The 23,234-nt window shown below is 39.0% G+C and overlaps 3 protein-coding genes across 4 annotated transcripts in view; 1 reads left to right on the top strand and 2 right to left on the bottom strand.

Annotated features, from left to right (window-relative positions):
• The window catches only part of rad54b (RAD54 homolog B), a 34,264-nt gene extending 22,479 nt beyond the window's left edge, over positions 1-11,785 (bottom strand). Inside the window, 4 exon segments of the mRNA XM_036558641.1 lie at positions 8,094-8,313; positions 8,391-8,435; positions 11,518-11,629; positions 11,751-11,785. Coding sequence (XP_036414534.1) covers positions 8,094-8,313; positions 8,391-8,435; positions 11,518-11,628 — 376 coding nt within the window. The 5' untranslated portion in view covers position 11,629; positions 11,751-11,785.
• On the bottom strand, positions 837-5,668 carry LOC118798983 (fibrinogen silencer-binding protein). The gene is made up of 2 exons (XM_036558642.1): positions 4,923-5,668; positions 837-1,596 (listed from the first exon to the last, which is right to left on the bottom strand). The coding sequence occupies exons 1-2, from the start codon at positions 5,318-5,320 to the stop codon at positions 1,023-1,025; spliced, it is 972 nt and encodes a 323-aa protein (XP_036414535.1). The 5' UTR covers positions 5,321-5,668; the 3' UTR covers positions 837-1,022.
• rnf41l (ring finger protein 41, like) lies at positions 5,540-22,489 on the top strand. Of its 2 annotated transcripts, XM_036558643.1 has the most exons (8): positions 5,540-6,358; positions 15,610-15,708; positions 16,591-16,797; positions 17,676-17,815; positions 19,426-19,452; positions 19,617-19,779; positions 21,446-21,566; positions 21,828-22,489. In XM_036558643.1, the coding sequence occupies exons 3-8, from the start codon at positions 16,592-16,594 to the stop codon at positions 22,074-22,076; spliced, it is 906 nt and encodes a 301-aa protein (XP_036414536.1). In that variant the 5' UTR covers positions 5,540-6,358; positions 15,610-15,708; position 16,591; the 3' UTR covers positions 22,077-22,489. The 2 variants fall into 2 exon arrangements, with proteins under 2 accessions (XP_036414536.1, XP_036414537.1); XM_036558644.1 differs by lacking the exon at positions 19,426-19,452 and having other exon boundaries at positions 5,541-6,358.
• Positions 22,490-23,234: the final 745 nt, after the last annotated feature.

The following is a 23,234-nucleotide window of genomic DNA, read 5'->3' as shown; positions in this document are numbered from 1 at the left end:
CTGGCCAATCAGGAATCCCCTCTGGTAACTTTTTTTTCTTCATGGTGCTTCTGGGGTCACTCACATGAAGAACATCGCTCTATTAACAGAGGAAGTAAATCCAACTACGTAGGTATTAAGAATATGAAGAAATTATTAGCGCTAATGAAGTGACAGCATTGCTTTTTACCGTTACAAATGCGGTACTTTAGACATACTTACACATAAGCAAAATAAAACGGCTAAACGCTGTTTCATTTGTTATGTTTTACTAAGCTGGAACTTAGTCAAGAACCCTATCTAAGTTAAAACTGCTTTTTGAGACAGGCCCCAGGACCAGCTTCTGACCAATCATGTGAAAAATAACCCTTTTTCAGCAGAGGACGCAAATCACGCGGTTAAAAATGCTTTACTTTCAACATATTTATACAGATATTTCTTTCTACTTCTTTAAAAAATAAGCTGCTTGGCTCCCCATCTTTTACACAAAACGATTAATCATAGCTTGTGTATCTAAGCCTGGTTAAAAGAGGAATTTCACCAATCTTTCGAAAATTTCTGCATTATTCAATTGTTCCAACATAAACAACTCATTTAGAAATGGTAAACTGTGAAGAAACGTACAGACTCTAATTTCTTTACAGTGGTTAATGTATAAAAATTTGATTGGCTATTCAAAACAACCAGTTAACCTACATGTGTCTTGTGACTTTTTTTTTTTTATGTAATGTTGATGGTAAAATAGTGGTCAGTTGAACTTGCTTCAAAGACAGACCCAAAGCCAAAATGAAATACACAAACACCTACATTTAAACAATGGCCATTTTATTACAAGTGAAAACAAATTCAACCCCATCTGTATTCTTAGACACATAGGAATGAATTTATTTCTGCTAAAAACAAGTTCATCATGTAAAAAGAAAAAAGCAGTATGAAAAACTGTACAGTGGCAATAGTCTGTTAACTGGAGCACAAGACTGTGTGTCATTTCATGACATGCGTCCGCAGCATTCATTCCCTTTGCGCTACGTTTTGTGTGTTCGTCATATTAGTGGCAGTCCATGCCTCAGTCGAGCTGCCCTCAGTTTCTCCACTTTGACCTTTGACCTCAGAAGCTCCTCCTCTAACTGTTGCTTTCTTTTTAGTCCCTCCCTCTTCTCCTCCAGATACAGCCCGAGCTTCCTGTGATTGGCCAGGAGAAGCTCATGTTCTTCACGCATCATCTGCAACGACTCTGCTTCCAAAACGGGGTTTCTGAGCGAAACTCCTGCCCTTTGATAGAGATTCCGCCTCGGGGCAGCTGCTGAAGGTGACGGTGGGAGGTGAACAGACGACGGGCAGGGAGAAAGGGAGGCCGCGTAGACGTGCGAGACGAGTTCTTCTTCTTCGTCTTCCTCCTCTACCTCGTTCTCTGTCGGTCCGGTGTGGTCTTGACTGTGTGGGGTTGTTATTGTAACAGGCGAACCATGCGAGACATGCATCTGGAGATCAGGCGGCGGTTTGACGTCTTCTGACTCCACCCTCACCGCCATGGTGACTGGTGTGTAATCAGTCATGGCAGGCAGAGAGGAACTGCTGCCAGGTTGCTCTATCGGAGAGCTCATCTTATACTGCAACCTAAGACACAAAACTAGATTAATACAAGTCTGGTAGGACAATCTTTGCAGTACATGCTAACACTTGCTAACTGATACTTCAGGGCTCCACATTAACACTTGACATGATTAATCCAGAATTTTTTTTTTTATTTTGTTTTAAAAGTGGCATTTTTCATGAAATATTTTACTTCATACTAATTTCATTAGCCTGTCAATGGGAATTCCTACATGGACGATTAAAGCTTCTAACAGACATTTACGTAACATTTTCTTACTTTGTTAAGAGTTATAGTTTCTCTGGAACCTTGTCGAATGTGGCAATACCATTCACAGACTGTAGTTGAGTGCTTACAATGTCCAACAGCAGCCACACATTTGATCTGTTTAGATCCAAATTATGTTCCAGGGAACGATGATCTTGCTCTATTCTTATTCTGAACGCATTCATAAATGATGACAATAAAAATGTTAACAACTTTATAAATATGGTTTACTAGCTATTTATTATGTCTACTGCAATGCACACAGGTTCTGAAGAGCAGCAACATTTCAATATTAATCTAAGAATTTTAAGAGTTTCTGTCAGAAAACCTAAATGCACTCTGACCATAAAGATTTGTTTTGCATTTTAAGGACGCAGTTCAATACACTGATGCTTTAAACATTACATATTTAGTTACAGAGCTGTCGATGCACATACACTCATGTATACTGTATGCACATAAAAATCTTTATGGACCGTAGATGTGTTTGTGTACATTTTGTGTTCGAGTAAATATGCATGTGTGCATGCACGCTAAGCATGTGTTCTACAATTTGTTGGTTATGGGAATCTGAAATACGGTAGTACAAAAATTCTAGAGAAAAATCTAATGAAACAAAGTAGTTTAACATTTTGGATTGGATTTTTTGAGAGGTTTTGGGGCAGTTCTAAAAAACAGTTAGTCTAGAGCCCTGAAAACAGGCTAGCAAACTTACTTTAAAATACAAAATTGTACAAAAGTGTTCTAAGACTAAACACTTTGAAAATGATTAAATACCAGCTAGAGGTGGGCAATATCTTAAAATTGTATCATTATTGCAATCAATTTTTTGAGAGAAGAAAGAGGAAGTGAGAGAGAGAGAGAGAGAGAGAGAGAGAGAGAGAGAAATAATACTAAATAAGGCTTAGTCTGAAGCATCAAAAAAAACTGAGAAAGTAACAGCATTTAAATTGAGTAGGCTAAAATCTCTCTTCCCTTCCATCTCTCTTTTTATCTGGAACCAGAAAGGTGGACTGAATAATTTTCTCTCTTCTCCCACCACCACACACATTATAAACTGTAACATTTCATAAACTTATGCTATACAGTAGTCATATGTAAGTGTTTTTATTGACCTTTTTCTGTGGACAAGTGATTTTCTTCTATGGACAAAACAATTCTGAGTCTCCAATTAAGCTTAATATCAAGCCTCGTTTGTAATTTCAAGTATACCGGTAAAAAAGTGAATACCTTGTTGTTGTCTTGTTGTACCTTGGTATGGATTTATCATGCATGTGCAGGAAAAAGCTGAAGTGTGTGCAGTGTGTATTTCTAAACAACAAATAATGATTTTCAGGTATAGATTGTGTCTCATTGTGTCTGGTGGTGTAAGATTAAAAAGAACTCCTGTCCTATTTATTAACCTTTTAAATGGGAGGAGAAGAACAAAAAGACGTCTGCACTTATTCAGAACACACAATGATATCGGAATCATATTGTGCCAGATAACTGCTTCAAAAATGATCAGCACTGGACAAAAGTTAAGATTTGGTCAATATTTCAGACAGATATTTGATAATGTGTTTATTTTACAGAAGAATGTTTAGGCAACGATTGGATACTTTGCTTAAAAATATCTGCATTTTATTCATTAAATGCATCACTGCATTTGTAACCCAATAGAAATAAAGTTCTATTTATCTGTAACGTTAATCTAGGGGGATCTAGTCTCAATTTCTTAATTTTCTAACTGTTGGCATGGGTATTGGCAATGGGCATAGGCACCTGAGAAAGTTACAATTAGAAACATTTTATCTGGGCAATAAGCAGAAAACAATTAAAATCTCTGCTTATAGTATTAAATTTTTATGTATGTTAATGAGGTCACTATTTCCAAACCTCTACCCAAGGAACCCCTGTATTATTTGTAGCAATTTCATCTGAAACCTGATTTGGCTCAATCAAACAAATCTGGAACCAATTTTGTTGTTCAAGCTAGCTCACAAGATATATTACTTTTTTCAAAATAATAAATTCTTGTTACTTTTTACTGTATTTGTGTTTATTTTCATCTCTTCCAATGAATTCTTTCAAATCAGCCAATCAATTTATTTAAATCAGCAGTTCTCAATCCCAGTCCTGTAGCACCACTGCCCTGCACATTTTAGAGTTTCCCCTGCTCCCTTGCAACTAATGAACCAATTAACAAGATAACATATGCAGAGTAGTGGTACTCCAGGACCAGGATGGAGAACCACTGAATTTAGCCATCATCTGTAGCAGCTATGCTTTACATCTGTCGTCTGCTAAAAAGCATCAGCCACCAGCCTGAGCTGGAGTAACGTTGAAAGTGACAGTGGAAAGTAACACTCTCTGGCACGCAGCAAGGCAAACCTGGCGTTAGCAGCGTTGCGGAAATACAGTTAACGACATCCCAATCTCATCAGTGCTGCAGCTTACTGCTGGCACAGAACGAAAGAAGAGTGTGTGACTTTCTAAACCCAAACAGAGCCGGACCAAGGTAATGGAAACAGATTAGTTCAGAACATAGAGTGCAGAAGGAGCTGATGGGACTTTAAATGTACAGTGAAGAACTGTGAGATAATAAAGTAGGTTGAGCATCATAATAACGTGCTATAATTAAATGGCAATGTGCAGGTATATTTAGTATAATCACTCCAGGTCAACAATGGTAAGTTATACATCCGAAGTGAGAATGTGCACTTTACTAAACTTTTCACTGGCTCGCTCAATGGGAACTATTGCACTATTAATTTTAAAACAAGTGAAGAGTGACTTACACTGTCAGTTTTAATTGGCTATGTTTGACCTATAGTGCTTAAAGTGTACTGTGCTGGAGAGAGAGACAGCGTGGTGTTGGCCTTGAACGCATGCATCTGAGCAGAGACTAATGATACGCGCAAGTAGATAATGAGAGATGCTGATCAATAGAGGACAACAGTCTTTCTAAGAGATCATTACCTGAGCACTCTGCACAGGTCTGGAAATGCATGAATGCAAATTTGTATATTGCATTTTATGCATGTTCAACTACCTGTCTACTGTGTGTGCAGATGTCTGTGATGGTGTACTCAGTTCTCACCTGTGGAGAGTGTTGTGCTCTTTGTCTGCTGCATGAAACAGATGTGGGATCATCTCCATGATGCGCTTGGTTGGCTCTGAGATGCTGCCCCTGTATTCCGGCTGGGCGTGGCTCCGCTGAACCACTTCCTGTTTGGCACTCTCCTTAAGTCGCTTGTAGAGGGTCCGAAGCCCCTGAGCCGTCCTGGGCGGCCTCTCTCCCCCCAGGCTGTTGTAGCGCTCGGCTATGCTCTCCCAGCACCGGTTCTTGTCCACGATCACGGCGTGCTTGTTGGTGTGCTCCTCCAAAATGCGGATGTGGGGCTGGACCAGGCGCAGCAGGTCCAGCTTCTCGGACAGAGTGAAGTTTGAGGAGCGCGCCTTCCCAACCATGCTGCTTGTCATGAACAAAGCAGACATCTTGGCTCTAAGCTGGTCTTGGCTGCTCTAGGCTCTGCTTCTTTTCCCTCTGCCTTTTCCTTCTAGCCTTCTCCCTCTTTCTCCCTCTTTTTATGTATATCTATCTGTCTTTTCTCTCCTGAGAACACTCACACATGTGCAAGCAGCCCCAGTGCACTGCTTGGTTCTGTTACACAACACACACACTCTCCACTCACTCACACACACATACACACACAGGGACGTTAAGAAAAAGAATCAGGCTTAACTAGGCCAGCCTCGATTAGGCCCACGCCTACCGGGGAGGGCTTTGCTGAAATTCCTTTCAGCTTAAGCTGACGCAGGTTCAGTAAAGCTGCTTAAGCCTGGCCTGACCTACATAACAAACCCGACTGCATTAGGCTAGAAAAACACAGCGAGTGTCTCGTACGGCACGGAGAGCATCGATATGCATGCACTGGTTTAATAGAGAAGGACTGAAAACGTGCTTAGACGAAATAAAAACGTCCGTGCAGAGCCCACTCGGTCTCTGTGAGAAAACGGACTGCGAGACTGAAAACAAGGACTTCAGAGGCTCAGTGTTTAAAATGTACCGTTTGTTTTTAGCCTTTTACTGGGAAATTTTACTGGTTAAGTTCTCTGTGTTTGACGACTGATCGACTATTAAGGTAAAGACACCAGTTGCTCTGAGTTTCAGCAGCAGACAAAAGGCGCCTCGGGCAGTCCGCGCTGTGAGCTCGAGCTCTGCTCGGGATCTGCCTAGTGGCCGCTGGCGACCGTTGCCAGGGAGAGCCTGTCTGTCATTCGGGAACACGCGCGGGGATTGGTCGATTTCGTCAAGGGGGCGGGACGAATACGGGAGTTTAATTCACAGCCAAACCGAAGCCAAGTTCAGCACGTCGTTTATTTTGTCTTGTTCGTTGAGCTACATTTTCGTAGTCTCCATTCGCTTATATGATACTGAAATGAATCTTTCGGTTAGTAGCATTTCTGCCTGTGACTTTTTTAAAACTGAACTTGGCATGGTTTAACGCGACGAAACAGCATCCAACCCTGTCGGTAAGAGGCGGACTTTGATTTGTTTTGGAAGACCTGACAGAATCACGTTTTATAAATCATTAACAAAGGAGGCTTTACGCTGATATACACGGGTTAAATAGAACTATTTTTGTCGTGAGCTGTCCGTTTTAAACTAAAAATATTTCAGTCTACTGAGGTTGAAGCGTTATGATATGGCAAAGTTGCTTTTTCAGCTGTTTACCCTAATAACCTCGGATCCTCACTCATTTCCTCTGACTGTGCTGCCACAGACATCCCACACTATTACATTCATAATGAGACAGTTTCACCTGAAGAAAAAAAAACTGTAAACGGGCTAAAAGATACATAGCGGACATTTCTAGCGCCTGCTTCAATATGTTTGTACTAACAAGTCAGTCGACTTATGAGTAACGTCAGCCTTACAGTCGCTCTTCTTCATGAGTGAAAAATTCAGCTCAGCTATATATCTGCTAGAATCAGTTCATAAAAAAAATGCCAGGCCAACTTGGTGACAAAACAGTAAGAACAGAATCAATGAGCAATACCGGAGCACTAGAGGTGTAACGGTACACATTTTCGATTCGGAGATCAATATTTGATCCGTTAAACTGTCCTCATACTACATATAGTGGTTCAGCTAAGAAATGTACTCATTTTTTATTTCGTAGCGTGTCCTTGTGATCTTGTAAAGCCGTGCAACTGAGCTATAAACAAGGCAAAAAACCCCAACCTTACATAGCAAGTCTCCATTTTTAGTATGCTAAAACTGAAATGTTAAAAAGAAAATGATTTCATTTTTTTTTCACCATGTATACAACACAAATATAACCACTGAACCTACACATGTTATCTGAGTTTTTATATGTTATTGATGGTGAAATCTAGTGGAAAATCTGAAAAAAGTATGTTTTCTTTGGGGACTGTTTTGCCTTACAACGTCCTACTATTCCTTTCCGCTATTAATGGATTAAATTAAAACAATTAACAAGATGTTTTAGGCCAAGGCTTTATCACAAAACTATCGTAAAACAATGTCAGGGGCATCAGGCAGCATATTCATAACCATTGTCTGGTTCCTGTCACCACCACTGTGAAGAGTTTTGATTTCGTAGGTTTTCTAGAACGAAGCATTTCACACCATGCCACTCTGAATAACTTTGTTCACATTTTAACCATTTAACTAAGTGGAACTTTTTAAAAAGTGGTGGAGTTTCCCTTTAACATCACATCACAAGAGCACAACACCAAGCATTAACTCCTTGTCTCAAATTTCTCATCTGAATTAACTGGCCAAAGAACTGATCATTTGTAGGGTCTTCCATAAAAGGTGGAGGGGTGTATTGGAGAGACAGATGTTCATTTTCAAAACTGTATTTACTGCCTTCTTTATTTCAGAGCCGACCACAGTGCTTTTATTATTTATTCTTTTGCCCAATACAAATCTCCGGACTCCAGACAAATACGAGCTCCAGTGTCACGGTCTGCATTCTGTAGCATTCACTGAAGTGCTCAATGTCATCACATTGTACAAAGCATGGTTGATACTGACATTAAAATCTGCATTTGCACATGAATTATTTATTACTTACATTGTTCATTTGTTCTTTTGTTCAATTGACTGATTTGTTTATTAATTTCTAGTTGTGTCTGTTTAAGTCATAACATGTCTTTTGCTATCAATTTAATTCCACAAGCAAAGTCTCCATGCACAAAATAAAATTATATGTATATATGAAAACATGCTGCGTCTTACCAACTGGAGTGGTAGTGGCATGTGTTTTAAGCTGATCTGGGCGGTCTGGTGAGGGTGACTCTGGGTGTTGTTCTGAGTCCATGGGGACACTCGATGACTCCGGGGCATTTTCTTTACGTTCTCCCTGGGGAACGGCACTCAGAACCCTTGCTAAAGCTTTATATACCCCTGGGACTTTGGGCACAGCTGGAGCTTCAACAGTCTTCTTACATTTCTGGACCTGCAAAAGAAAACACCTTTAATGACTGCTGGAAAATTCACATAGAGTTTTGCTTATTTTAAAACACATTCACTCACCTCAGATGAAGGCAGGTGCTCCTGTGCTCTCCCAGACTGGTGGTGCTATAGCAAGCATTAAGAAAATAATAAATAAATACATTTTAAAAATAGTACTGTGTAGGTATACAAATATTTAGCAAAATATTCAATGCTACAACTCTTGGCAACATTTAATAAATTTAGTGTAAATGTAATTATTCATAACTATATTTTATACAAAGTTAAATATTACAATTTACACCACTTTACGCTGCTTGGATAAAAACTGGGAACACAGTGCACACAAGCCATGTCTATCCTACAGGGCTCCGGATGAAGTGTCCCAGAGATATCCTGCAAACGTCTGTCAATCACCCCAAAGTGACCCAAATTGACTGTCAAAAAATATGTAACTGCTTAGTTTATATTACATTTTTCTCTTGAATTTTTATAATACCATATGGATTCCCTAAAACAACCGTCAGATCGTAATACAAAGGATACGTGCTTAGTATGCATGCTTATTTATGACCCATAATTAGGGGTGCAACGATTATTCGACTTAGTCGACTAAAATCGACGACCAAATTAGTTGGCAACTAATTTAGTAGTCGATTAGTTGGTGACGTTATTACGCGTCTTTCTCGCGCTCACTAGAAACGTTTTGACATTACCGCTCACTGGAGACTTACCGCTCACAGTTAGCCTCAAGAACAAAATCCTCAAAGTGCGGGAGCTAAACTTAAAAAAAAAGGTTGTCAGTTGTGCTGTTTGTGAAGACGACCTTAGCTGGCACGGAAACAGATCCTCCATGCTGGAGCATCTGAAGAGGAAACTTGTCGCTCATCGGGTGAATATGATTAATCTCGGTAAGATACGGCGCGTCCCAAATCGCATACTACCTCACTAAATAGTGTGTAAAAATAGCGCAAATACAATTAGAAGTGCACTCAGTAGTGTAGTATGTGAAGTACAGAAGTGTGTGGTTTGGGACGCGGCGATAGTTGTGCTAGCGAGCTAGTTAGCTAATGTTAATGTTAAATTCTGTCCTACTTCATGTTCTGAGCTGAGCTGAAACATTTTCTATTTCGAAATGCTGCTCTCTGGTATCGTTAATTTAGTTGGAACAGTAAAGCAAATAACTGTTATTCACAGCGACCCTGTTCACTTTTCAGATGATAACGTTTGCATCGTCGTCTTCACGCCGAGGCCGCCGGTGCGGTCAAATTCGGCGAACACAGGAGATCCAAACAGTTCTCTGTTCTCTGCGAACGTTTAGCTCCACTCGCTAACAGTTTAGGAGGTAGTTCTCCTTGAACACACAGGGCAGCTGGACAAAGGGTTACTGTTGAAATGAAGCGTTTACACAAAATCGTTCACATTTAACAGTTTATAGAGAAGTTTGACACAAATATTCTCCACTGTACCCTCCGCTCCATCAGAGCGCATCTCCTCTGCAGCGGTGAATATCCGCTCTCATAGGAGAGCGAGACTCTCACAAGAGCACAGAGAGATGCTGACTTTCCTCCGTTTCATTAAAGATCTGTGATTGTAAAATTTAACTGTAACTAAATATGTAATGTTTTAATTGTCCTATTTCATATTTTGACTCATTTTAGAATTCAGAATATCCAAAGAAATTCAGTGGAACAATGTACACAGGATAAAAGGTATCAAGTACCATTTTGTTAACCACATGGAATGATAGCAGTGATTTTTAAAAATCACACTCATTTTTGCCATAGAGAATTCCAGCGTAAACCCCTGGAATCACTGTACACTAGAAGCACCTGACTATAGTCTGTAATAGTACTACCACATTCGACCAGATTAAAGAGACTGTAAAACGTTCTGCTGCTATGATAATACTACGTCCTCATTGACGCTCCCGAATATCCATATGAAACTTCTACACACACACTTTCACTGCAGTGACTAACACCAAAAACATTATTAAAAATATGATGCCTATGGTTGAAACCACCGTGATTGCTGCTATGATATCTATCTATCTATTTATCTATTAAACACACACCAATCAGCCGCATCATTAAAACCACCTCCTTCTTTCTACACCCATTATCAATTTCATCAGTTCCACCTTGTAGATGTAGACAGAGACGACAGCTCATCTGTTGCTGCACAGTTTGTGTTGGTAATCCTCTAGTCCTTTATCAATGGTCACAGGATGCTGCCCACAGGACGCTGTTTGATGGATATTTTTGGTTGGTGGACTATTTTCCGTCCAACAGTGACACTAAAGTGTTTAAAAACTCCAGAAGCACTACTGTGTCTGATCCACTCGTACCAGCACAACATACACTAACACGCCACCACCACATCAGTGTCACTGCAGTGCTGAGAATGATCCACCACCCGAATAATACCTGCTTTGTGGTGGTCCTGTGGGGGTCCTGACCAATGAAGAACAGTGAGAGGGGGCAAACAAAGTATGCAGAGAAACAAATGGACTGCTGTTTGTAGTTGTAGACTTACAAAGTGCTCCTATATGGTAAGTGGAACTGATAAAATGGACAATGAGTGCAGAAACAAGGAGGTGGCTTTAATGTTATGGCTGATCAGTGTGTACACAAGTATTACACTTGATGATTGATTAATCAATGATACTTAATACGGCAGTTAAGCAGTGAACTGCTGGCATGGACATCATTTTAAGACTGCATTTTATTAACATTAAGCTTTAACACATGCAAGTTAATCATTCTTGAAGCGTCCTAAAACGATTTAAACCATAGATATACATACATGGTTGTATACTTATGGTTAAACAACATCCTGTGTGCTATTTTTATTCATGTATGAACCGAAGTCCATTTAGACAAATATTTCACACATTCAAGTGTACCTGACCAGTTAAGTGATTGAGAGTTTCAGTTTTCGTTTGCGTTAACTGATTACAAACCGGACATAAACGTCGTTTTACATTTTGATGCTACCTAGCGTTCTCATGTATTTTAGTTGAGTGTCCTGCTGAAGCAGAAGGTTTACTACAAAATGCACTATAGCTTGTAACAAAATGCATTAATCCCTGATAGCTAGAATGAAGAGCTTCTCAACGCTGTCACAATGGCACAGCCCTAAAAGGAAGCCCCTCTGCGACACAGCTTCTTGCATCAGCTTCACCTGAGGTGTTTATTTAAGTTACCTTGTAAAGGCCATTGCCAGGTATCCCAGTTTGCGAGGGCCCAGGAGGCACGAACCTTGGCCTCTTTGCAGCATTGCCCTGCAGCTGACTTGGGGCTGCAGACCGACGCATTCTGTTATGATGGAGGACAACAAACACACAGGAAACACGGCATTGTAATAAAACTATTTTATATAATAAATCATAAACAATAAATGAGAACCAATAATTATAACTAATAAATAATAAAATACCTCACACCAGTATTGAAGAAGTTACTTGAAGACCATGTAAGACGTTTTTAAAAAATAAATAAAACTCAATCTCAAATATCAAAACAATCGTAAAACAATAAGGTTATCTAAGGCAGCAGCAAATGTAGATATGTGTAAAACATTTCATGTAATAATGTGGTGTGAAGTAATAGTTTTTAGAGCCTTTAAACACTCGGAATGACTTTCTTCTCATTTTAAAGATTTAATTCCGAAATCATTAGAATTCGCGTTTAAATAAGTAATAAAGTCTTTTGAATCGTATGACTACTACTCAGTATTATCATCTTTATTAGGAGTACCGTTAACAGTAATATTAATGGTGGTGACAACTAGCTAGTATCAATACATCCATCACACTTAGGTTTATGGGTAGCTTAATCTCACGTTACCGTGTTATTGTTTTTTTAATGTCAAGTCAAAAATCTGAAGATAGTTATGCACAGTAACCCTAACCTCTGTAACTAGCTAGCTAACTAGCTAGCTAACTGCTGTAAAGCTAACGTTAAGACGAACTAATGTTTACAGTCAGACAGATGCGCTAATGCTAGCTAAGGAAAGCTCAGAGGAGCTGAAGACAGCGAGACAACTTCCGCCAGCTTACAGCCTAAACGAACATTTACATCGATCACTTTTGAGAATGCACGCCTTAACTTGCCTGTCGGTAAGGTCGCTTCGATCAAACACTGCTTCCTTCTTCGCAAAATTATTTTGCTACTCAGATAACTCAAAGTAAACTGCGCAAGCCTCAAAATCCCCCGAGTTTCGCGCCGGAATGACGCAGAACTCTGCTGATTGGTCGAGCGTTGTAACGTCATGAAAAAGGCGGAGCGAAACTCGGTTTGTGGAGAGCAGATGAACAACGTGAAGTACCGTGCAAGCAGCATGAATGAATACCAAAGCACTGAGGTCTTTATATGACTCGATATAAACCGTATACAACTGGGAAAAGTTCATTCTGGCGAATTTATATAACCCTTGTTTGATGTTTGCTAAGGTCGAGCGGGTAAGTGATGCATCTTGCATACGTAGTAACGTAGTACTGTAGCTAGTAAGTGAAGTAATGCATGTTGCACTTCATTTAATCCATTAATATTACTGCTGCAACATACAGATGAAACATGACAAAAGCATATAAATTATGTGACAAACTGAGTGTCTGTTATGTCAGTATAAGATGAATCTGTAATTCATCAGGTTTGCCATTTTAACATGCATTGTCTGCAATGAATTAGAAGTGCTTGAAGCTGTGCTTGCGACACAGTTAAATCCACTCGACATGGTCACAAATGCTGTTTTTCTGCGATGATATGTGACTTGCTGAGCTGACCTGTGCAGGTTTAGAGATGCATGCATAAATCAGCTGTTGATGTCTGATGCTGTGATGATGTTGCCATTGAGATTATAATCCAATCACAGACTGGGAAACTGTAATCCTGTCTAATCCTGCCACAGCCACAAGATCATTCAGGAGATTTCAGTGAGAGTGATGGCATGGCCACATACACTCACACAAAAACAGATATTTCACCATGTTCTTCTCTGTTACCAGAAGCAGTAGTTCTGTCCACTGTGTTGAAGTTCAAATGAATGGATGGCTATAAAGAGTTACAGGTTCTGTAGCGTAAGGGGTGACCTTTGGGACACAAACTAACCTCTTGTGAGGATGACCAGCAGGTAATTATTGGTCACCTGAGTGGACACGTGCAGGATTAAATGTACGGTGTATAAGTGCACAACTCTCTCACAAGGAAGGCCTATGGAGGAAAACTTGTTGTGGGTAATGCAGACTGCGGACTTGACAGTCATTCATGCAGTTCTGTCAGTTTTACAGAGATACAGTGTACATTAGCTATTAACTCACATCCCACATCCCAATGTCACTATAGATGACTTCACCAGTAGTTAAAGGCCATGAGACCCTGTTTCTTTCTGTAAAAAGATAGGATAATTTCAAAAATGCATTATTATACAAAATGTTGGTCCATTGAGAAGGTACATTTTAATCTACACTTAGTTATCCACTGTATTCTTTAAGCATATAAATTCTATCAGATTACTGCAAAAATTGTGCATTCTGGTGATATACAAATGCCTGGTCTGGGATATACAAAAACATAGGGTATGCAAAACACATCCTTTGCAGCCAACTATTTTTAAAAATTAAAAATTTTCTGCTAATTTTAATGCACAGTGACTTTATATGTGGTCAATTTAATAAATGAATAAATGGATAGGTAAATAAATAAAATAGTAATTGCAATGTAATGTGCAAAGCGTGGGACACTCTACTATATCAGTACTTAGTAACACCCCTTTTAGCAGATATCACAGCTTTCAAATGCTGCTAGCAGTCTTTCTATTCTTGTGTAAGAATTTCCAGCCACTCTACCTTGCAGAACGGTTCTAGTTCCTCAGTATTCTTGGGCCATCTTGCATGCACATCTTTTTCAGTAATGTGGGAGCCATTCCAAAAGATTCAGCCTGCGTTTCTTGAAGTAGTTTGTGGATTTTGAGATCATTGTTTGTATCATTATCCTGTTGTGGAAGCCAGCTTCTTTTCAGCCACAGTTTCTTGACTGACTGTACTATTTGAAGTGGAATCCATTCTTCCATCTACGTGTGCAATGTTTCCTGTGCGTTGGCATACCTTTGGGGACTGTGGCTGAAGAGTTCCATTTTCACTTCATTAGTTAACAGCACTTGTTACCAAAATGCCTCTGGCTTTTCTATTTGTTGTTTTGTGCACTTCAGATTTTGACTTTTGTGATCACAGGTTACATGCAGTGTTTCCAACTCTTCCATGCAGATCGTGTTTGTGCAAGGAATGCTTCACAGTAGAACGGTGCACCACCACTACCGTGTCACCTAAACCTTCCTGCAGGTCCTTTGCTGTCATAGGGGGGGTTGTTTTGTCTTTCTGGCCAGCATATGAGCAACTCTAGCTTTGTCTTCCAGATCTTAACTTCCACAGTTCCCCATAGGTGCCATTTCTTAATGACATTAAGGGACAGTGGAAATCGTGAGCTGGAAGCAATTTAATCTTTTTTTTTATAGCCTTCTCCTGCTTTGTAGGCATCAATTAGCTTCATTTACAGATCCTCAGCCATTAGAACACATATGAGTTTTTCCATTAGAAATACAGGGGTGAGGGGGTAAAACTGTAAAAATACAGTAATCAATTTTATTACAATAAATATAGTAAAGTATTGTAATTTTATAATACAATATGAGTACTGTATGAGGACACTGCAAATCGTTTTTCAGGGAATTGACTTGTCCCCTGCGTATCTGTGTGTATGCAGCTTTTTTTCTCTCTGTGCTATACAGGTACAGAGTGTGTGGGGTTACCAGGACTACATAAGCTATACACACTCATGTGATTACAGGAGAGAGAGAGAGAGAGAGGGGTGGGTTTCCCAGAGGGTAGAAAATAGAAAATTATTAAGAGTTTGTATTTTGTTTGTTTCTTTACACATTCACACAGTATAGAATAATTATTTTTTTGCAGTTTTTATGATTTTGTAAAAATATTTTGTGAAATGCATGCTCCTAAAGTACGATGCAGCAAAATTGAACTCATTTAGCCTCTCACCAAGCATAGAACTAGACAGTAAGATTGCTTTTAGGAAATGTGTCTATATAGTGAGCATATTCAGTTTGATGTGAAAGATGACTCACAGATGGATGCAATTGATAGACACGTTCAAAATGGGCTGTCCTGGGAATATGTTGATGCATTGAAAGTGTAGATAAATGTAAGCTGACCTCACTCTCTAAGCTCCTCCTCTGGTGAATTTTGACCCGGATAACCTGGTCTTTCTTCGTCTCCATTCAACAGCTGGTGGCCTTGTAGTTCCTACGGCAACCCCACAAGCACACTGTCCTCAGCCACGTCTGAAGAACAGCAAGAGATAGAGTTCTTCACTTATTCTGAAAGGTATGGAGGTTTTTCTAACAACTTTAAATTCTTTAAAATTGTTATGTTGTGGTAGCATTGTGTCAGTTATTGTGGTACCACCTTATGTCATAGCCTAGTAGTCTGTAAAGTGAAGTGGCCTAAGTGGTGTTTTTGAGTAGAATAAATTTTGAAATGTTAAAATTGGTTATAGTCGGTTATAATAATATCCAGTAAAGTATGCACTCTTCTTCTTTTTGGACTGTTGTCAAACACAAAATCCAAGGTGTAGTGTTGTCCCTACTTAGCTTACTATTTGAAGACTTGTGATCAGTTGTGATATTAATCATTTTAGTTATTTTATATTTTACATTTTGTATAGTTATATATTTTATCTATTGGTTATTTTATCTGTCTATTCATATATTCTATCTATCTATAATAACTCATAGAATGTGTATTTAAATTTTCTAAACAATGTATGTATATTTTTTATTTTTTATTTTTTATTTTTTTGTCCCAATGTTTGTGTTCAACCCTTGTTTCACAGAAAAATGCCATATTTAAATCTGTAGAGGATGTGTTAACTTATTTTTTACTTAGAAAATCAACAAAACTGTTACAAACTTTCTAAATACTTATTTTAGTCACATTTATTTTCAGGCTATTTCTTTATCAAAAATTTTGAATTTGAAATCATACCAAAGTAATCCAATTAAGTTGTGGTGAATCTAATAAAATCATTCTGAGATCAGAGATTTGCACTTTGATTATAGCCAGAGATAAAACAGCTTGCTTATGTAAACCCTCTGTCATATGGATTGTATTGTCTATATGCAGGTCTATGTAAATTAATAATTAATGCGCCACATTTGTCCCATATTAACTTTCACATTGATCTTTCTGGGTTTGTGTGTCTGACAGGATGGGTTATGATGTGGAGCGCTTTGTGGGCTATGTAAATGAGGGTCTGCTGTGCTGTGTGTGTCGGGATGTGTTGGAGGATCCTCTGCAGGCTCCATGCGAGCATGCTTTCTGCAGCACCTGCATTCATGCCTGGCTTGTCCACCACCATAACTGCCCTGAGGACCGGCTGCCACTGGACGTCACGAATCTCAGGCCACTCTATAGGTATTTATACCCATGTGGCAACCTTCAGACAAAATCACCTGTGGCATGTTAACCCATAGAAGCCGAGAGTTAGTGCTTTGGTTTTGCTGTGATATTCTAATGTAATTACATCATTACATATTTAAAGAGACTATATCATGGAAAACATTTTTTAAAAATAAAATAGTTTGATACGCTACATAAACATCGCCTATACAGTTTGTATATGTAAACTGTATGTAAGCTGTATAGGTAGGCTGTTTTTAATTTGCTGTTTCTTTGATGTCCCAAAAAACAATGCATTTACATATATCAACACATGCAGCCTACAGTTTAGCCCTGCCCATTCATGCACAAGAACTGTTTCAGCCTAGAACAGAGTTCATTTGCACATAAAAAACATAGATGCAAGAAAAATATAGGATATGGACCCCTTTATTATTTAGTGAATTATGCAAATTCTCACTTGCACTTGAGTCTGAACTTCCAGCGGTTTCGGTTTCTGTCAGGAAATAACAAAACATGGCAACAAATGTACAGGGTGGCTTTTCTTTTCACAAAACAAAACTGAGCAACCAACAAGCATGTTTTCATCAAATTCAAATCATAATAAAATATCTACAAATGTGGGATGAGTTGAAAATTAAGAATTTGCACTTTTGACAATTTCTTCACTTGTTTCAAACTATGATTGAAGAATAATAATAATATAAAATTACAACATACTTTGATTATTGCTTCTAAAGAATAATATTTAGCATTGAACTAGATAGAACTATAAAACTACTTACAGGCTCAGTTGTTTCTCGGCCAGCTATATGTTTTTCCACCATTAGCTACAGTCTAGAGTTGATCCTGTATGTGTAGAACATTCGTCGGATAGTGTGTGTGTGTTACAGATACATGCGGAACGACTTGGCGAGACTCCAGGTGAGGTGTGTGTATCGCCCACAGGGGTGTGAGGTCATCTGTGCTCTGGAGTCCATCCATCGACATGAACAGGACTGTGACTTTGCTTTGCTGAGCTGTAGCAATGCTGGTAAGTATACACAACAGCTTACCCACTTAGTTCCACTTTTGCACACACAAGATCAGGCTGAAAATTATACAATATATACATATTGCAATATTATATAGCAATATGTACTATATTTGTAACAGGTGACAGATCATGGCTCTTGTCTATCAAAGTTGCATAAAAAAGAGTGCCGATTTGACCACCTTTAATTAGGTATGGACCACTCTGCGTCTGATTAAAACTTTCTTAGACTGTAGAAACAAGTGCAGTTTTTTGTGCAAATGACGAATCAGCTTCAGTGCACGAAATCAAGCACGCTTCGACATGTACTTCATTTATATATCATTTATATGAAGCATACCCTCATTCATGCAGATGTTTCAGTGGGGTGTCAATAAAAAGTCAGCATTCAGTGCATCCTGAGCCAATGGCTGTGCTCATAGGTAGAGTTTGAGATCGAGCAGTGAGTGCACTGCTGCCTCTACTGACCGAACTTTATAGCGTTAAAAATTACGACAACCAGAAAGAATACAATGCATTAAGACAGTAGAATGATGTGATTGTGTAGTGTGAGTATTTTCCTAAAATAACATATTGAAATCCTGTAGTGCATGTAAAAGATTACCATGGATTACGATCAGATTGACTGTACACAATTTTGATGAATGAGGGTCAACATCAGTCACACACACTCACACAAGTGACAGCAGTGACACTCACACAAGTGACTGTACACCAAAGTGACCGCAAGGGTAAAGGGTGGAACCACTAGAGTAAGCTTTCTTTTAATGTTTAATGAATAGACCCCCCCTGGACAGCCAGTGAAGCATAGCTTTTACAGCCAATGAGCTTACAAGGTCAGAACAATCCACCTGACAGCTTTCTAAGCAACATTATATCCTCAAAAAATGTATTTCTCTTTTTCTAGTTCTTAGGTTTTTGTGAATTGCAAAGTGCATGCTTTTAAATCACCACTATGTAAGATTGTGTAAGATTTTTGTTGAGATAGAAAGAAGCAACATCACTGGATAATATAAAACAGGCTAAAATATGGCATGTGTGAGAATCACTAAAGTCTGAAATAAAAATATAGAAGTTAGAGATGACAGGTCGGATTTTGCAGGGGTTTTTCGAACCACATCATTCGTCTTTATGTATTAACATCACACATACAGGCTCAAAAAGAAGGTCCAGCTTGACATTTGTGTCTCAACATTATGCTGATAAAGATATGATGAAGTTACACAACAAGCTATATAACAATCATTAAAATAATTTTGAGTAACCTGTTTATTTAAGTGAGTTTTAAACTAAATGTACGCCGAGACTAAAATTCTGCTTTTGCACTAATATGACCTCCTAGTCACCTCAAAAACAGGTAGCTTCATTTTTACACCTTTTATTTTTAAGAACAGTAGATAATCTTTACATTGTGTGAACATTTCAAGATGAATACACTGATAGAAATGATCCAAAATGATTTGGAATGGAATCTTTCTTATATTAACTTGTATTAAAAGTTAAGAATGTTTTTCTAAGTTACCATGGATGAAATGGTTTTGTTCAGATATTGTTGTACATATTTACGCAGGCACAGTTCTAACCAAGTGAATATCTGTGTGTATGTACAGGTGAGGAGTACTTGTGTTACCGCTGTGGTAGGTTTACCTGTGTGTGTCTGTGTGTTGCTTTTATTTTGCGTGCTGACATGCTGAAACGATTGCTCTACTTTTTCTGCATGCATTTACTTTAAGCTAGTCAAAATCAAAATATTTGTATTCGAAATTTTTTAGAATTGCTTCTTCATTAATTGTTGTTCCAGGTTGTCCGGTGCAGGTGTCTCGGCGTTCTCTGGAGGCGCACCTGTGTGTGTGTGAGTACCGCAACAGAATGTGTGCAAGTGGCTGTGGATACACACTAACCAGCACAGAAGAAGCTCAGCACAACTGCATCTCTGAACTGCGAGCAGAATTGGACTTACTGAGGTAGAGACTCACCAGAGTTACCGCAGAGTTACCACAGAGATGATAATAAATGATGCCTTAAAAGGTGATTTTGCAGCTTACGCAGTTCTCTGGTGCTGCTATGATGCTGCAGATGGTTGCCAAGGGATTGCTAGACATGCCAAGCAGTTGCAAGGGTCTTGGTTATTGATTTCTATGGTATTGTGGGTGGTTGCTAGGTTGTTGCAAAGCGTTTTCTATAGGTGGTTGCTAGAATGTTGGTATGTGGTTGTTACGGTACGTAACACAGTTGCTAGGTGGTTGAAATTGTGTTCCAGGTGGTTGCTAGGGTGTTACTGTGGGATTCCAAGTAGTCGATATTGTATTGCTATGCGGTTGCTATAGTATTCCAGGTGGTTGTAAGGTGGTTGCTAAGGTGTTGCTAGCTAATTTCTATGGTATCCTATGATGCTAGTGCATCTATATCATGGTGACATAGGAGGGGTGTACAAACTTGTGGCCAAGTAATCTACAATGATTGTGGAATCCAACTTTGAGTGGTTACTATGTGGAATCTGATGTCCAATCAAAAGGTTGTATTTAAGCACACCTCTCACTGTCAGACTAAACATGACTGAACAGGAAGTGTAGGATTTATCTATTTTGTTGATAAGACAACCATCTCTCTGTTGAAAAGAATACAAGATCACTGTTGATTCCAAGACTGAATCAGTTACCAGTTTTCATTAATAATATTCCTGTTGAAATTTGTTAAATTATTTAAAATTATGAAGTAAATTTGTTGGCATTCAGATTTCTGCTGAGCTCCCAAAAGGATATGGGTACTCCTGCCTGCAAAATGGATGAGTCACTGATTTTTTTCTCAAATTAATTACTTTTGAGATATAGAAGGGAAACTTAAGCACATTACCCACTCTGCCCTGTAGATGGCACCAATACGCCATTCAGGCAGCATTCCACTCACTATTTTCTCCCCACAGCCCATTGTCCATTTTTCAGGGGTGGTGGAAGTTGTGTAGCCATGATTGGAACTATTCTAATGGAAATTGACCACTGTATAGCACTTTATTTTGAACTCTCAAAAAAAATGTATTTTGATGTCTCAAACACAAAGATGTTGTTTCAGGGTTCACAGACAGAAATCATTATATCATATCAGAGCACCATTTGAAACTAAAACACAACAGACTGTTTCAGAGGAAGGATTACACAAATATATTAGAGGTATTGTTTTTTTTATGAGCAGCTACAGCTTACTGGACAACGTTTATAGGTGGATGTGAAAGAGAATGTGAAAATGTGAAGAGAATAATTTGTGTGTCACAAAAGATGTCCAGAAAATTAAGTAATTTGATGAGGAAAAAAAACTCATCCATTACAGACAAACCCATGTCATTTTATTTCCATGTCCTTTCAGGGGCTTTGTAGATTTCAGACACCAATGCCTGTGGTCTTTCAATATCGCGTGCATCCTCAACAAGAATCAACAGAGACTGTCATTTCTGAGAAAAAAAATGTCCACAAAAGTCCTAGTTAATTTTTTTATTGTTTTTACTGTTTAGAGCATTCACACTGGAGACAAACTGGAGACACTCTAGTGGTACCCCGACTGAACAGGATCTCAAACAATTGAAAAGAACTGCAAAAATGGCATCAAAAATCACTTGTTTGTTTGTTCGGTTTGCAGAGCAGAGTTGGATTGTAAGGTTGAAGAGGTGAGACGTGAGATGGAGTCACGGCTGGATTCTCAGAGGAGGTACATGGTGCAGAAAGAGAGTCTACTGAAGAATGAGGTGGATGAACTCAAGGTATTACAACTTCAAGCAGTTCTCGTCCTGCAAAAGTTCCACACGTTTTAAATCTTTGCTCTCACTTGTACGTTCATTTAAAAATGAATGAAGGGCTTATAAATGAGTTTATGGCATGAATAAAGTTGCAAATTGGTTGTGCTATTCTTAGGTTCTCTACAGGCCGTCTCTCAAGACCATATCATTTGTTATTACTATTTTTTTATGAGCAGAGAAAGTATGTTGCCTGTCTAGGTAACATCTACACGGATCTGTGTTCAGGGCCAGCTGTCCCGTGTGATGTCAGATGTTCGTGTGTTATTGGGAGCAGAACGAGCTCGCAGACAAGAGCTGGAGAGAGCAGAGCTTGAGAAAGCAGAGTTGCTGGAGCTTCTGAAAAAGGAGGGGCTTAGGCCAGCCACGCCCACTCAGACAGCAACACCCCCAGCTGAGGGGCCTCGTAAGTCCAGCCCACGCAGCCTAGCTTTGGACTGCATCAAGAGGAAGAGTAGGGAGGTCACGGTCATCTGAAGCTGAGCTTTACACAACGCACAACCCACACACGACTGAAATAACCAGCAAGAGAAGCTAATGTAATCTGAAGGGATAACCTGCTCTTCCCCACAAATCCTGTTTGTGCAGACAGACACCCCTGACAAGTTACGTCGAACGCTATTGATCCTGCTAATCTTCAGTGAGAGACTCACAAAGAGCTTCAGAGCATTAAACAGCAGTTTAACACAGCAGCTTGAGAAGAAACTGACTGACGTTAGATATCGCAGACAGTACATTTTAGAAGATTTGAAACGTGTGGTTGAAATTGTGTATTTGAGACATTTTTATACATTTCTTTGAATTTTACAAAACAGAATAAATGATACTCTCTCTTCTACCAGTCATCTAACAAGCCAACAATAAAATATTTTACAAAGGAGCAATCTGAATGCCTTTGGCCTTTCTGTGAAAATAATAGCATTTTACTCTTCAGTGAAAATGTGACGTTTGTGCTACATAAAGCACCAATATCCTACACTTTTCTTGCATTTATTCATTTTCCTCGTGTCCATTTATGAAGTTTGTGTGGTTATAGGTACTAAAACTAATAGTAATTAAATTTGTCATAACCATTTTCCAAACTCGCTTTATCCCTTAGGCTCTTTTGTTACTGTACCTTTAAGACAAAAAAAGTTAGGACAATTGGATTTCCATGACATGGGTCTTTATATTGTAAACTATGAGTTGTGATCATGTTCAGATTTTCACTTGACCACACTGAAGACCCAGGTGTAAAGACATCCAGGGTGCAGCACTGTAATCGGATTATGATATGATTACTAAAAATACATTTTGAGGTGGCCAGTTTCTGACCATGTTCAACATAAGTGTAAATGGAATGAGTTTTCTATATCCACACTGTGCATGAGGGGAAATGCCTCTACAGAGTGCTGACTAGCAGGTGAGAGCATATGGAAACGCAAGATGGAGGATGTGTGCAGCTGGAGACATCCCAAAACCAAAAACAGTTTTGCATTCTGGGCCGATTAAAGCAAGCCAAGCTTGTTAAATTTGTATCATGAACAGAAGTACAACGGAAATGACATATGCATTTATGTGCTTTTTACGCAGGAAATTAAACACATTTTTACTGAAAAGTATAAGTAGAATCCGGTCCAAGTATATCCTGATACA

This window comes from Colossoma macropomum, unplaced genomic scaffold (assembly GCF_904425465.1).
Source record: "Colossoma macropomum unplaced genomic scaffold, Colossoma_macropomum, whole genome shotgun sequence".
NCBI classification, from domain to species: Eukaryota; Metazoa; Chordata; class Actinopteri; order Characiformes; family Serrasalmidae; genus Colossoma; species Colossoma macropomum.
This window is presented reverse-complemented; position numbering and strand designations above follow the sequence as displayed.